Source organism: Mobula hypostoma, chromosome 17, assembly GCF_963921235.1.
Source record: "Mobula hypostoma chromosome 17, sMobHyp1.1, whole genome shotgun sequence".
Taxonomy (NCBI): domain Eukaryota; kingdom Metazoa; phylum Chordata; class Chondrichthyes; order Myliobatiformes; family Myliobatidae; genus Mobula; species Mobula hypostoma.
Genome location: NC_086113.1, coordinates 55,710,064 through 55,726,630, shown reverse-complemented (window position 1 = coordinate 55,726,630; position 16,567 = coordinate 55,710,064). Strand labels below are relative to the sequence as shown.

Sequence of the window (16,567 nt, the reverse complement as noted above, 5' to 3'; positions counted from 1 at the left end):
CAGCGCCGGGCTCGGGAACAGAAGTTCCCGAGTTCGATCCAGTGACAGATCGCTCCTGAGCATGTTCTCCAACCGTGCCAGATTGATGTGGAGGATCAAAAACCCAAAACCCCAAAACCCAATAATTAAACCACTGCATTGCTTAGTAATAATTGTAGCTTTCATCAGGGCAGGGACTTTCTCACTTTATCCTTTAAAATTGTTCCGATCGTTGACCGACTGTAGTCTAATGCTTTTCCAATGACCGATTGCATTTCACCTCTTTCCGATCGCTTTATTATTTCAACTTTATTCTCAATCGTGATCTTGATTATTTTCATGAACAGAAACACTGCGGATTCAGAGCTCCGTTGCCGGGTTCTAATGTCCACCGCACTTAAACAGGTTAAATAAGGTCTGGGGTTCCGCTGGGTCCTAAGATCCACCTCATTGAGACAGGTTGAGCAAGGGACTTGAGAATCCGCGTTTTTTTTGGTATCCGCGAGGGGTCCCGGAACCAATCACTCACGGATAAGGAGGGCCGACTGTACTCGAGTCCCTAGTACAGAAGTAGTGGGACTGAATAATTCAGCCACAGGCACAGTTGCAAACACCGTTGCTCAGGAGGCAGGTACAAGTTACACCTTCACTTCACCTCAACAAAGCCACCAAAAACCTCATTTTGATACCAAAAATAAATCAAAAGAGAATTGAATACCTTCAGCACATCAATGCCTAGGGTTAATACCAGGATTGTCAGAACAGAGTGCTCTAGCCAAACTAGCACATCTGGCTTGCAAAGAGGGACCGGGTCATCAGCTTATGAGAAAAGCAGTCCAAATCGCTATTGGAATAAACCATTTTGATCAGAGATTACAAAGTGTGAAGTAGATCCGCAAAAATTTTATTGTTCCTTCTCAAACTGCAATTGTGTGGGACTTGCTGCTTTATTTTTGTCCACTCAAACAGCACTGAAGCAAGTCGAGCTGGAGCACGACACCCACCACCTGGTAGCAGGAACAGCAACAGAAAGAACCCTCACCCATCAGAATGAATGTCGAGTTTCAGGGATTTCAGACTGCAATGCGTAGGTGCAAATCCAAAACTGAATAACCGAATGGTGTCTTGGGTCTTCCAGCACTTACTTTAAAAAGTAAAACGTGGATGAAATCCTAACCTAACAAAGTGGCTATTTTGAGAAAAATTCATGGGCACCTTCACATTGAGGAACCACAACAAATTTTCAAACACAGAATGCCTTCTGGTTTATTTTGCATTTGCCAGCCAAAATAAAACGTACCAAACTTAATTCCACCTTCCGCTCAATTCATAGTTCTTGAAGCACCATTTAAACATGATTAGGGTTTCTGTTATGTTTTGCGACTTCAAAACATTAAACTAATTCAAAGAATGGTACAGAGTCCAGGAGGGCAGGTGTAACTTGAATCTTTGTGAGTCACGCACGAATCACATGGTTGTGTAATAACACATGCAATTAATGTTTTTTTTAAACATACAACCTGTAATTAAAAAATACATATATACACATATAAAAATACATATAAAAAGATTACTCAATATTACCTAAATCTTAAATACATAACAATTTCTACTGCTATCACCCACTTTGGCCACAAGATCCCAACTCTCACAACCCTGTGGCAAAAAAATCTCAATTCTACTATAATTCATCCACCCATTACTTTTACCTCTACGCTCCCAGGCCTGGATTGTGGCTCCTGCACTGTTTCTATGATGGGGTTGATTAATATACATATGAAATTGCATTTTCTATTTAATAATTAATTTGGGTTCCACATTCATTTTGGCAAGACGACTGAGATCCACAAACCAAGACTGGGTGCCTAGCATCAGATTTTGGAAAAAGTTGCAAGGCAAAATACAATAATCTTCCTCCAACCAAAGCCCACAGTGCCCACCAAATAAGAAAATAAAATTATGAGAAATAATTTCTTAACTTTTCTAGAGGTTGCAAAAACCTAAAAAACTAACAAGATTAGACTGTAATTGGGCACTCACATCTTGGCAGGCCTCCAATTACTCAAGTTCAGTTCACACCTTGACCCTCCCCTAGAAACTTGCACGAGGATTCCAGATAATAATAATGAAAGAAATCTCTCAATCTTACAAAATTTATGTAAATTTATTTACAGCCTCAGTATTTTCTAATATGCTTAGTAACTTAACCAATGAAATCTTGTTACAGTGTAGTTGTGACTAGTTTTCCTTAATTTTTGATGGTGAAAGGAAGCCGAAGGTAGTACAAAGTAAATTCCAAAACACACAACTGTTACAGTACAAACATTATATGCCAAGCTCTTTAGAACCATATGTTCCATGCTGACATGCCTTTCTTTGTTCTGAATAGGATGTTATAGCAACTAAGCAGATGCAGCTGATTGGGTAGGCAAAGTACTGTATAAAAACATTTTAAGATTTACCTAGTCATTACATTCCGACAGCAATGAAATTATTACACCACTGCTCAACTATTATATCCATCGCATATTGGCACTGTACTTCACGACTATAACACCAAAAATCTCACTTTGAACTTGTATTCTTGTAAAACTGCATGTGTGTGCATAAATGGTAGAAAGGAACAAATGGTTAATTCTTTTCAAAGGTTTTCCACATAAATTCTGAAATATTGTCACAATCAGTTCAACATACAGGCCAAGTGTATGTTACTGCTGGTTCTCTATCTGTGGGCAAGCTCCCCCACTTGATGAGCAAAATAACAGCATTATCGTCCACTTTAGGTGACCAAGGGCTACAGTAATGTACCACACCCAATACAGGTAGAGTGCCAAAACATATTATAGACTGATGAGTCACAAATGCAAAGTATAACCATATCCCAGCGAGTGTGTGATCTGAAGAAAAGGGAGGATATTTAAACCCAGTGAAAATCAGTTGCATATTTTCCTTCAGTTAGTCCTGACGAAGGGTCTCGGCCTGAAACGTCGACTGCGCCTCTTCCTATAGATGCTGCTTGGCCTGCTGCGTTCACCAGCAACTTTGATGTGTGTTGCGTATTTTCATTGTAACTGTTGAGTTCAAAAATTGACCTTAATTTCAAAATGGTGGCTGCAAACTTTAGGTCGATGTAATAACAAGTGTTATTCTTATTGGCCTTCTGATTACTAATAAGAAATCAAAGCTGCTCTGTTTATAATCAGAGCTACAGCTGGGAACCTCTTTTGGTACCTGATGATGTGTATAGCTAGCTAATTTTTTTTATAAAAGCAAAAATATTTGCTTCAAAATAAAAACAAGTTATTTTCTACAATCACAAGTATCCTTTATTATACTATGAAGGTTTCATCATTTTGCTCTATGGGTACATAATTTAAAGCATGTTTCTCTTTATTCAGAGAAATGCTGGCTGGCATGCTTAAAGTTGCTACTTGCTAATTTCCATTTATATCCTCTGCTCCTAATTTCCTATCTCGCTTTGAAGTAATCTTGGATTATCTACAAAGAATACTTTCCTCTTCCACTCCCCCAGCAAATCTCTTCCATTCAATGCCAGGCTCCTTTCCTAACGCACGTCTCCAACTAAAAATTATTCATGAGCATCTTGGATGCAAATGTCAGAACAACATAGTGTGCAACTGCAGCAAATACACAAGAACAGGAGGTGTTACTTTTTTTTAAGATTTATAGATACAGTGTGGAACTGGCCCCTCCGGCCCAATGAGCCATGCCACCCAGCAACCCACCTATTGAATCCTAGCCTAATCACGGGACAATTTGCAATGACCAATTAGCCAACTGAGAGGGCAAGTCTTTGGAATGTGGGAGAAAACGGAACGGGAGCACGGGAGGAAACCCATGTGGTTTTGGGGAAGAGTACACAAACTCCTTACAGAGGGCACTGGAATTGAACTCTGAAGTCCAACGCCCCAAGCTATAAATTATCGCAACACGCTAACCGCTACACTACCATCTGCCAGATGATCATTATAGTCTCCTCTTAACATTCAAAGGCGATCTAATCTTGGCTTTAAATCTCATCTTAAAACTGGATTCCCACATTGTCCTAATATTTATTAATAATTCAGGATCCAGAGAATTCTCAAGATGCAAAAAATCCCCAGAAATAAATTCCTCACCTTACTTTTGGATTCTAAGATCATGCCTTCCAAAGTGAACATCCTTGTATCATCTACCTTCTCAAACTCCCTCAGAATTGTGTTTCAAAGACATCACTTCTCAGTCTTCAATGCCAGAGGCTACAGGCCCATTCCTGTTCAATCCTTCCCCACAAGATGACTCTGTCAACCCAGGAATTAATCTAAAGAACTTTCAAGTTGTACAGGCTCCAAAGGCAATTCACTGTCTGACTATCAATAATCTTGATAAATGTTTCCACACTGCCCGAGACTCACTGGGACCCCAGCTTGCAGTTACCTCTGAAACAGAAACACTGAAAAATTCATTACACTACCGTGTAGCATTTTTTTAAAAAAAAGTTATATTAAAAGTGCATTGGGGTATTAATATTGAATAACAACCAACAGTCCAGGAAAACTGCCAGACTAAAGTCCCAAACACGCAAGATTATTAGGGTTTTACTGAACATCCTCAGCAAAGCTAAACAACGTGCAGAATGTCATGTGCAGTGCCAACAGTCTTTGTGAGACTTCCTTTCCATAGAGGCCACAATATATTTATTTATTGAGATACAGTGCAGAATAGACCCTTCTAGCCCTTTGAGCCGCGCTGCCCAGCAATCCTCAGATTTAATGCTAGCCTAATCACAGGACAGTTTACAATAACCGATACACCTACCAACTAGTAGGTCTGTGAACTGTGGGAGGAAACCAGAGCACCTGGAGGAAACCCACACGGTCACAGGGAGAATGTACAAACTCCTTACAAGGCAGCAGCGGGAATTTTGCCTGCACAGTGGATCTTAGCACACAGTGCATCCAGATTTCTTTGAATTCCAATGACCAATATCACATTTTTCTCTTCCTCCTTCCAATTGGATAGCTTTAGCTTCCCCATTTATACCTGACTCCCCTTCATTTGCCACTACATTTGTTCATGTCTCTGCAGACACTGAGGTCTGGAGACTGCAACATGCCACTTTACGGGCATTGTAATAAGGGTGCAGTTATCTTAAAGCTGTTTCTGGAAATCAAGGCGGCTGAATGCTGTCAGGTTTCCCTAGGCAATACTGTGTTGAAACCAAGATATATTAAATTCCATTGTTGAGTAGCAGGACACAGCTGTCTGCACAAAGCATGGCAAATGTACCCCCTACAGACTGCTACCAAAGCTCTTAGCACATGATCAACACTCACCCAGCCACAGTATAGTGCTGATACTGAATGAATGGATGCTACAAAGATTGGGGTGGAGAGTGCTCTTGGAAGATCAGAGGAATACAGACAGGCTAGAGAAAAATAGAAACCTCGTGAGCTAAATTCTTTGTACAGAAACCATATAGACATAACCCCGACAGAGGTTGCCAAGGAATTTGTTAAGGATGTAATGCCAGCATTCGAGTGCCCTGTACTTTTGGGAAATCCTACAATGCAGGCATATACCACTGCACCCTCTGCCTGTTCGAAAGGCAGCAGGAAGGACGATGATGACTCCTCACCTCAAGTAAGGAGTCTGAAGGATCATCCCGAGGCAGTTAACAACCGGATGTGGCAAAGATAAGCAGGAATAGCCTGAGACCTGAGGTTCAGAAGCTCATATTGACCAAAACCTTGAACACCATATACACAGAAGCTCTATTTGAGATAAGGACAAGAACACACCTGAAGTGATGTTCCTTTAAGTAGCATGGGTTTGGGGAAATACAACCACCAAAACCTGGCTGCTCTGCTAACAAAGACAGTCATTTCTCTGACCAGCTAGGTTGAAAATTTCAGTGTAGGTGAATTATATATGCTACAGTATTATTGAGAACATTGCCTGAGAGAACATAATGTTGGAAAAAATATGCTAAGGAGAGCAAAACTTTCTCTAAAACAAAATACGACAGAACATAGAAAATGTGATCAAGACTTAGCCACTAGGCCCCTGAAATCTGCCCTAGCATTCAATCTCTCCCAGCCCTCAACCCCTGTGCCAGATCACTACAATTCCCTGACCTTTCAAAATTTATCTAACTCCACTTTAAATACCTCTGGTATACCAGCCACTCTAACCCTACAGGGTGGAGAATTTCAGAAGATTCACCACTCTGCTCCAGTCCCCAATGTACCCGATAGTTCTACTTCGGGTTAATCTGATTTTCAACACCATAAACATAGTCTTCCCCCCCCGCCCCCCAACCGTTTGGGATTGTGTGAACAAATTTCTGGCCTGCTCTGTACCTTCCTCCAACATCTATCGCTGTGCTAGGTAAACTTTGATTAATTGTAATCTGCCCCTTCAGCTAAATCATTAATGTTGATGTCAAATATTTGAGGCCTTCAAGACACCACATTAGTCACAGTTTACCAACCTGGAAAATACCTATTTTTCCCTAACTTTAGCCATTAGCTCGTGCTTCATTACTGCATAACATAATCTTCTGTGGCACCTGAATATCTTCTGGGAATCCCCCCCCCCCAAAAAAAATCTACACCTGTTGGTTTCCTTTTTCTCAGTCTCTCTTCTGGAATAGGGAGCATATTTGCTGTTCCAATATGCTGAACCCTTTTCAGATTAATTACTGATTATATTACTATTTCTGAAGCCTACAGGCCCAGCATTCAATCTAGGGAATTTCCTCCATGCTTATTCCCTGGGTTTGCCTTGTACTTTTTCCTCCGGTGATGTTGATTGCTTTAAAATCTCCCAGTTTGTTTTCCCTCTGTTACCCACAACTTTCGGTATATTTCTTGAACCACTTATAAAATTGTATGAAATTTTTGTTCTTTCCTTACTCTATTATCAATACCACTTTCTCAGCCTCTAAAGGGCCAAGATTTATTTGTACTACCTTCCTCAACACTGCACAGAGAAAGATTGCAAAAGCTTTTCATTTTCAGAATCAGGTTTATTACAGTCTTATATGAGGTGAAACTTGTAGCTTCGCCGGATACAATAATTAAAATTAGTATAAACTACAAAATAGAATGAGGTTGTTCAGAAATCAGATGGAGGGGTGAGAAGAAGCTGCTGCCAAGCTGCTGTGTATGGGCTTGCATTCAAAGTCCTATCATCTTTCAATCTTTAAATCTATTCTGGTTTCTAAAACTCTTTCCCATACATTCTGTGCAACTTGCATATTTGGTCATTAATAATGCTTGTCCCCACTTTACACCATCTCTTCCAAACACGACAAGAGAAAGCAACCTGACACCATGCTACCATACCTAGGAGCAGGAGAGAGACTAATTAGCCGCAAGGCTGTTCCTCTATGCAATGAGATTGTGGTTCGAGACATCACAAACCTGCATTTACACCTCATCATCTTATCAGAAATTTAGTTAACACGATTTAGCATCAGGAGTTCCAAATGCACAGCACTCTTCTCATGTTGAAGCACTTCCTGACTTCTCAGTTAAAAGGTTAGATACTGATCTTTGGACTGTACCTCCTGGTCATATATTCTCTGAAGAAAAACTGTTTCTACTCTACCTGCTCAGTCTGCCCCCTTTAACATCTTGAAAGCTTCAGTTAAATTGCTTCTTGGCATTTTAAATTCCGGGAAATACAATTTTACTTTGCATAAGCTCTCCTCCTCATTTAACCCCATTCTGGCAAATCAATGTAAATGCTCTTTCATGATTCAAGATTGAAGATTGTTTAATGTTATTTCCTGTATACAAGTGTAAAGGAACAAATCATATTTAAGATTTGAACCCCAGAAGTAAGCTCAACACTCCAGCTATGGTAATAAGCAGATGGAAGACAACTTGAATCCTTTATCCTCCACTTCAAAGGCCAGCACTATACTAAACTTTGACTATTTTCAGTACTCTCATGGTATCTTAATAATACATACAAGAACCCCCAGTCTTTTTAACCTTCACTACCTTCTTGCTTTTCACCATTTAGAAATTGATTAGGTCACTTTAGTTTCAGAGGATGACTACGGAAATAAAATTTACCAGTTTTGCTCAATTGCTTTGTAATTTAATGCTCATTTCTACACTGTTCTTAAGAATTATCCATCGTTATATCATGGAAATTTTTCAATGTTCCTTCCACTACTTTAGTCATACAGTGAATGCATCGTTGTGGTCACCATACACATCTTTATGGAAACATCCTGTGACAGACTACCTGCTTATTTTTTCTGTTCCTCAGCCAATTTCCTAGCAGGTCAATAACTTGACTTGGGTCCCACAAGGATCAACATTAGCTATCTGTTTATGGAATTTTATATAAGTGATATTCAAACAAGAGACATTGTGCTTGCTATACCATTTTAAAAGGACAAGTTAGGCTCATCAGGTGCAATATACACTTCATAAATCCCCGCTTGATTTCTGTCAACAGTTTAGTAATGTGTTCTGAATGCATCTGGAACCATTGGCATGACCAACTAATAGAACACACGTGTCCTGAGAACACAGTTCTTAGTTTAAACCACACAGTCCCTTCAGACTGCAGTGCCAAAGAAAGCAGTTGCAATATTGAGATAGCCTGCTGATGCTGTACAAGCTCATGGCAGCCCACGTGTAAGATTCAGTCCTAGACAATTTTGCACACATACCTCACATAGGCCCAAATACAGATCAAGACCAACATTAGCAGAACAGGACATTGCAAGTAATACAAGAGAAAATAACAAAACAGAGAAGGCAAGTCAGAGCTAAATCAGCATAAAGATCGTGATCGAATGTTTTAAAAGAACAATACCAATGTTATTTAGAAGAAAATAATGTTCCCCAACCATTAAATAGCTATAAATTAGGCTATTCACCTATCTATCCAGAGTAGCTAAATGCTAGAACAAAGTTGTTTGATACCTGGTGTTTTCTGCTTTTCAATGTACATTAAGAGAAAACATAGCAGTCCTAAATTGGTATCATTTTTAACATTGGCCCCTTGTCCTAATGCAAGTTTAATGCTGTTTCCAAGTAAACTTATCCCTCCCTTTCCCCAAACTAAACTAAACTCTTGTGAGTCAGTGTATCATTTCTTTACGTAACATTTGTTTTCCTTATGAAGTATCCCAAGTCCCTCCAACCTTCCACATAATCCAGACCCTAAGAATCAGTCTCGTGGCTTTTCCCAGAACCACATCCAGCCTCCCATCCATGGACTGTCTGCACTTCCTCAGGAAAGCAGGCCACCCCACCCATTCTCACTTCTCCCCGCTTCCTGGTGGGGAGAAAATACAAAAGCTGGAAAACAATCTCAAGGACAGCTTCTATGTGCTGTTACAAGAACCTCTTCTACGATAAAGATGAAATCTTTGATCACTCGACCTACCTCATCATAACCTCGCACTCTGTCTTCCTGCACTGCACTTTCTCCAACTAAATCCATCACTGGTTCCCCTTTTGTGCTAAATGGACGGAATAATTTGTTTGGATGGCAAAGGAAAGTTTTTCCATTATATCTTAGTACATGTGAGAATAATAAACCAATGATCTTTCCTCCTTGGTCATGGGAGATATTTAGTGTATGGTCTGGCTGGTGCAGTAAGCAGTCTGATTACAACCTTCAGTCACTCACCTTTCCTTCCCGTGACACACATTTCTAAACCACACAAGCAAGCCACCAAGATTCAGTGCCTTCCGGGATGGACAAAGGCTGGCCTTGCACAAAGCCCCCAAAATCAATAATTACAAAAATGTGAACTGGGTAGCCAATCACTGTAAAGCAAAATGTATGGCCAGATACTGTTTTAATGGTATTAATTAAAGGAGGAATGCTAAACATGTTCCACCGATCTCCTGATTTTTGAAAGTGTCTTGGGTTCTTTTATATCTGAACGGGGAAACACGTCTCTAACCAAAACACACTCTCACACACTCTTAGAATTAGTCACTGAGAGCTCATGTGCTTTGGTAGTTACTTTTAGATAGCATAGTATCAGAACTAAGTTGTGAATAAATGCAGAGGTTAATTCATAAAATTCTTGGTCCAGAAAGTAAATTAAGTCTGGAATTGTTTTTCGAAGTGGCTCAGTTGAATAGTGGGGATGTGTTTAACCAGAGCAGCACGAGCGAGAAAGGAAAGAGAATTAAGTTGGATCAAGTTTGAAAGGGGGAAGTTTCCTGTGTAGCAAATGCACAGCAGAATGGACCTTAAGGGGCAGATTGCCAAGTTATGCTGTGCATCTAAAGTTGCAGCAGTATTAAAAAACATGCGGGCAAGTCAGACTTTCCTCATGTCATTTAATTTTCAGCATGTCAGGGCAAACCCTGCTTCAAGAAAAACTCAGCAGGAGCTGGCCCCCTCAGCCCTGCCATTCAATACGATCCTGGCCGACCTATACTGGTCTCAACTCCTCTTCTGAGCCACTTCCCCATAACCCTCAATTCCTCCCATCTTTCAAATACTTATCTGTCTCCATCTTACACATACCTAACGATCTGGCCCCCAACATCCTCAGGGGCAGAGAATTCCGGAGATTCACCACTCTCTACGCACCTCAGTTTTAAATCAGCAGCCACTTCTTTTAGGGCTTGCTTGTGACTCTCCCGTAGAAAGCATCTACACCTCCAGTTCCCTCAAAATTAAATTTCAGATTTAAATACATCATTTTTTAAAACCCCAAGGAGAAACACGCTCCATACTATCCAACCTCTCCTGACTGAGCAACCCTGTCACCCCAGGATTTATCCTGGTGAATCTCCTTTACATGCCCCCAATACCCTTTCTTTCATGCAAGGGGACTAAAACTGCGTATTATTCCAGGTGCGGCCTCACCGATACCCATACAATAGGAATAAAACCTCCTTATGCTGGGAATACCAACCACTTCACAATTTTAAAAAATGTCCTTCTCATTTTTTCCTAACAGTTCGTTGGATCTACCTGGCGTTTTGTGATTCATACACTCTCTCTCCATTTAGATAATAAAGTGCATTTTGATTCCTCTTACAAAGTGCTCGATCTCACACCCCCCCCCGAACATTAAACACCTTTTGCCAGGTTTTCGCTCGATCACTCAGTCTCCCTATACAGATTTACGACATCCTATCACAGTAGAGCACATGGATATAAACTTATAATGATTTACACTTTTATAGCATTCATTTACACGCGGATAAAAGCGCAAGTGAACAGAAATGGTGGTTGGCGGAAGAGAGGCAGCAGCAAGGTCAGCGGGAGGCAAAAGCATGGTCGAAGAGGAGGATCTTAGGGACACGCATCAGGTGGCAGCCGGAAGACTGAGCTGGAATTGTTAATACCTACTGCTGTTGCAAGATCCCAAACACAGTTATTCCATCTACAAGCTCAATCGTACTGCTTCATTACGAGATATCCTTTGCCCAATTAAAGTACCGCATGCAATTATCCAAAAAAGGAAATGCAGCGATCACCGGATGGAGAGCTTCACCCCGAAGTCACGACTTTTTTTTAAAAAAGCAACACAGCAAACTACAAATTGGGAGCAGTCATTAATCTCTCTGCATTTAACCCAGAAATGGAGGGACTAAACGTCCAGGAAGCACAGATCCCTGAGCATTTATTTCCACAATAAATATTAATGATTGACATCTGTTATGCATAGCAGATTCGAGGGACAGGGCACACTGAAGCCCCAGCTGGTTACAAACTCGGTACGTGCTTGCAATGTTTGCAGACGGGAATGGGCTGCCGCCGAAAAGTGCAGTAACATTCTTTTTGTGAATTAAAAATGCAATCGGTCACGTGATTGTTGTTGGGAGGCGGGGGGGGTGCCGCTGCTTCCGCGCGCGCCGGCTCCGCCCCCCTCCATTGTGACGCCACGGAGGCCGGTTCTCCTCCTCGTGTCCCAAGGTTCCGGACCGCTGTGACGTCGCGGCCGACACAACGTTCGATGGGTTCCCTCGTGCCGACCTGTTGCAGCCGCTGCACCCGCGGCCATCCCGGGTGCAAGCTGGCATGGGGGTGGGGTGGGGTGGGGTGGGGTGGGGAGTGGGCGGCGAGGGTTACCAGCCACACCAATACACGAAGGACAGCGGCACTCAAGTTTGTTGCTTTAGCAAAGAGACCGGCCATACGTATTCAGACAATATTCAAAACTTTCCACCCCTCCCCCTTTTGTAACAAGCAAGGGGAAGGGAGGGTGCAAAGACCATGTAGGCTGTAGACATATAAAACTTTAGCAAACCCCGCAATGCGTCAGATGTTATTTAAAATACACCCAGTTTGTGTTTTCTTTTCGCGAGTCGTTTCCGTGTGGCCCACGAATGCGTGCCATCCGATCAGCTAGCTATTTGACAAGTTATCAGATACACAATAAAACCTCTCCCACGTTGAGGATTCGGGAGCGGAGACACAGGCCGATCAGTGTTTTTGTTTGCGGGGTGGGCAAAAGGAACAGTGTGGGGATCCGATCGAAGTCAGCACGGTTGCACGGAACCGAGTTGTGTGTGCTCAGTAGCGAACGTGTCACCTTCCTCATTTAAAAACTGCCTTCTATCGAGTCAGGAGATCGCTACGGACCCAGAGGGAAGAAAAAACCTGGAGCATTCACGAGAAACCTTGACGCTTTAACAGTCCAAATCGCTTCAAACATCTGCAATCTCCTCTTTACTTACAAGGCCCTGAATAATTCACGTTCACCAACTGCAGACAGTAACCCTTTCTTTGAAAAAAGGTGGTGGGGGGGGAGGCGAGAATGCAAACATTGCAACCAGATTACAGCGTGACCATGTGGCAAACCAAAAGACACAAAAAAAACTAAGCTGAAAATTGTCCTCGCTGGCAACTTACACAAAAAAGCCTAAATAAATTGAAGGGGAGGGGGTTACAAGAACCGGGCAGTAAAAGAAACGATCAAGAACGTGGTCCAGCTGTTGGGAGATAGGGGAGAAAGAAACCTGCTTGGACATAAGAGTTCAACAACAAGACGATGCAGGTTGCCATTAATGTAAGCAGAACCAATAGGCAGCGGCGGCAGGAAGATCCAAAATGGGGAGCAAAGCAAGGGGGAAAAATCCTGCAGAGGAAGAGCTTGCCGTTCGCTGGATGAGCTGCCGAAGCAAACGGCGTTCCGTGCAAGTACTCGTTCAGGGACGTGATCAATTCCCTTCCCCTCCCGTACAAGCAGCTTTGCAATACAACAGGCCGGCTGAACACCATTAAATAATTAGGTCTGATCGGCCAGGCTGCCACTAAAACCAGCCCCTCTGCAAGCAGCAATCACCAACGCTAAAAGATAATCCATGAAAAAAAATCATTGTGTCTGCATTCACGAAAATAAAACGAGAGAGAAGCATACAATGGGGGCATACCTTGCAGTATTAACAGCCCAAACCATAACAAACAAAAAAACCTTGTTAAAAAAGGAGAAATGTTACAGCCTAGCTTCATCCTATAGTATTAAAATAAAAGATCTTTAAAAAGAACTTCTAAAGCTACTTACTAATCTTTTGTGAATTATATTTCTCTTGGGTCGTTCTCTGGTCATCCTGTTGTTCCAATTTTCTTTGCGAAGAGGAGAAAATTCCACATGAATCAATCTCGTCGATGTGGATAAACCCTGGCTGGACTATATTTACAAAGCTCGCTCTCCGTGCTTGCCGTGCCTGCTCGTCTTTTGATTAAATCCGAAGTTGGAAGGGAGAGAGAGAAAAAAATAAATAATTCACTTCAATAAAACACTCATCGTTTTTTTTTCAGCAAAAAAGAAGAAAAGCTCGTCGATAACAGGTACAGTTACTGCTCCCGGGCAACCCTAAAAGACGAAGTTATTGAACAAAAAAATAAACGCTGCGTGCGGTGAAGTTACATCTTGAATCAGAAGAGAAAGGGGAAAAACATGGGAGGAAGGGGGAGAAAAAAGAGAGAAGGGAAATAAAATAATGTAGTCACGTTCTGTGCAGAGACAGACAGAGTCTCAAACACACACACAACTCCGGCTCATACTCGCACTCCCACCAATCATATCCCTTTAACTTTAAATGGCTACGTTAGGACGCTCCCGGCCACGCACACTCAGTACAGCCTCTGCCGGAAAGCTGGCGAACCGCAGCCTGGCACTCACCTCCTTTCGGTTGCTGCCTCTCCAGGTCCCCTCGATTGCTATTTCTCCAGCGCCCGTCTCCCCCCTCCCGCCACCACCACAGTCTCCCCGCTCCTTCCCATCTCTATCTCTTGCTGCTCCTCCACCTCCCCTCCCGCTGCCTCCTCCACCTCCCCCCTTCCCGCTACCTCCCGATCTCCCCCTTCCTGCTGCCTCCCGATCTCCCCCTCCCACAACCTCCTCCTCTCCCCCTCCCACAACCTCCTCCTCCCCTTACCGCTGCCTCCCGATCTCCCCCTCCCACAACCTCCTCCTCTCCCCCTCCCACAACCTCCTCCTCCCCTTTCCGCTGCCTCCCGATCTCCCCCTCCCACAACCTCCTCCTCTCCCCCTCTCGCTGCTTCCTCATCTCCCCCTTCGGATATCCCCCTTATCGCTGCCTCCTAATCTCCTCCTTCCCGCTGCCTCCTCATCTCCCCCTCCCGCTGCCTGCTCCTCCTCCCACCTTCCCGCTGCCTCCCGACCTCCCCCTCCCACAACCTCCTCCTCCCCTTACCGCTGCCTCCCGATCGCCCCCCTTCCCGCTGCCTCGCGATCTCCCCCTCCCATAACCTCCTCATCTCCCCCTCCCACAACCTCCTCCTCCTCTTCCCGCTGCCTCCCGATCTCCTCCTTCCCGCTGCCTCCTCATCTCCCTCTTCGGATATCCCCCCATCACTGCCTCCTAATCTCCTCCTTCCCGCTGCCTCCTCATCTCCCCCTCCTGCAACCTCCTCATCTCCCCCTCCCACAACCTCCTTATCTCCCCCTCCTGCAACCTCCTCATCTCCCCCTCCCACAACCTCCTCATCTCCCCCTCCCACAATCTCCCCCTCCCGCTGCTTCCTCATCTCCCACCCCACAATCTCCCCCTCCCGCTGCTTCCTCATCTCCCCCTCCCACAATCTCCCCCTCCCGCTGCTTCCTCATCTCCCCCTTCGGATATCCCCCCGCCCGCTGCCTCCTCCTCTCCCCCTCCCGCTGCCTCCTCCTCTCCCCCTCCCGCAACCTCCTCATCTCCCCCTCCCACAACCTCCCGATCTCCCCCTCCCGCAACCTCCTCATGTCCCCCTCCCACAACCTCCTCATCTCCCCTCCCGCAACCTCCTCCTCCCCTTCCTGCTGCCTCCCGATCTCCCCCTCCCGCTGCCTCCTCCTCTCCCCCTCCCGCTGCCTCCTCCTCTCCCCCTCCCGCTACCTCCCAATCTCCCCCCCACAAACTTCTCATCTCCCCCTCCCACAACCTCCTCATCTCCCCTTCTCTGCTTCCTGTTCTCCCCCTCCAGCTGCTTCCTCATGTTCCCCTTCCCACTGCTTCCCCTCCTACCCCCTCCTGATCTCCCCCCTATGCTTCCCCATCTCCCCTTCTGATATCCTCCCTATCGCTGCCTCATCTCCCCTTCCCATCTTCCCCCTCCCGCTCCCTCCCAATCTCCCCCTCCAACTGCTTCCCCATCATCACCTCCTTCTCACCACCTCCACATCTCTCTCCACTCCTTCCCATCTCTCCTTCATTCCGGCACTCCATCTCTCCCCCCACCCCCCAACTGCCTTCCGAACTCCCAATCTTCCCCTCCCGCTGCCTTCTCATTTCCCCCCTCCCACTCTCTCCTCATCTTCCCCTCCTGCTGCCTTCTCATTTCTCCCCTCCCGTGCTCCCCTTTCCCATTGCCTCATCTTTCCCCTCCCGCTACCTCCCGATCTCCCCCCCCCACTGCTTCCGCGTCTTCCCCCACTCCTTCTCTATCTCTCCCTGATCCTTCCTTCTCATCTCCCCCTGCACCAATCTGCCCCCTTCTGTTGCCTCCCTATCTCCCCTCTCCAACTTCTCCTCACCTGAAGTCCCACAACACCAGCTTCAGCAACTGCAATTTTCCTGCAACCAGTGGCGTCTTGAACTGACCTGCACAACCATGACCCTCTCTCCGCAGCAGAACACCACGGACTACCTCGCACCAACATGGACTTGCTTCTGATTGGGTCTCTTTGCACTGATTTGCACGATTGTTTTTTCTCTTCACTGTCTTGTATCATGTTCTGTGTGTTGTCTGAACTTGCGTGATGGTGCTTCAAGAAAGCTTTTCATTGTACTTGTGCTTGGTGCATATTTTAATAAACTAGGCTGGCCTTGCTCATTGCTGATCGTGGCCACAGTACTATCCTCCTCTTTGGTAGTGCCGATTACAGGATCTATATTGGACTTCCTGCTCTCCTGTGACACAATCCCGTGGGCAGGCTAGAGCTTGGTTCAGTGAGAGGAAGGAATTGTCATGAATGGGCAGTGTGTTCAAGCTGGGGGGAAGGAATTTTAAAGGGGGCTTTGAGGAGAAGTTTTACCTTAGCACACAGTAATTGATGTTTGGAGCTCACCACCAGACAGGGTGATGGAATCAAATGCAACAGAGGCTGATATACAGTCATTTAAATAGGCAAGGAAGA

At 44.5% G+C, this 16,567-nt stretch overlaps 1 protein-coding gene across 1 annotated transcript in view; it reads right to left on the bottom strand.

The window, feature by feature from the left end:
* Positions 1–13,992, bottom strand: part of LOC134358046 (protein Jumonji-like) — a 375,614-nt gene extending 361,622 nt beyond the window's left edge. Inside the window, exon 1 of the mRNA XM_063069931.1 lies at positions 13,490–13,992. Coding sequence (XP_062926001.1) covers positions 13,490–13,534 — 45 coding nt within the window. The 5' untranslated portion in view covers positions 13,535–13,992. The remainder of the gene's footprint in view (positions 1–13,489) is intronic.
* Between the last annotated feature and the right edge of the window lie 2,575 nt (positions 13,993–16,567).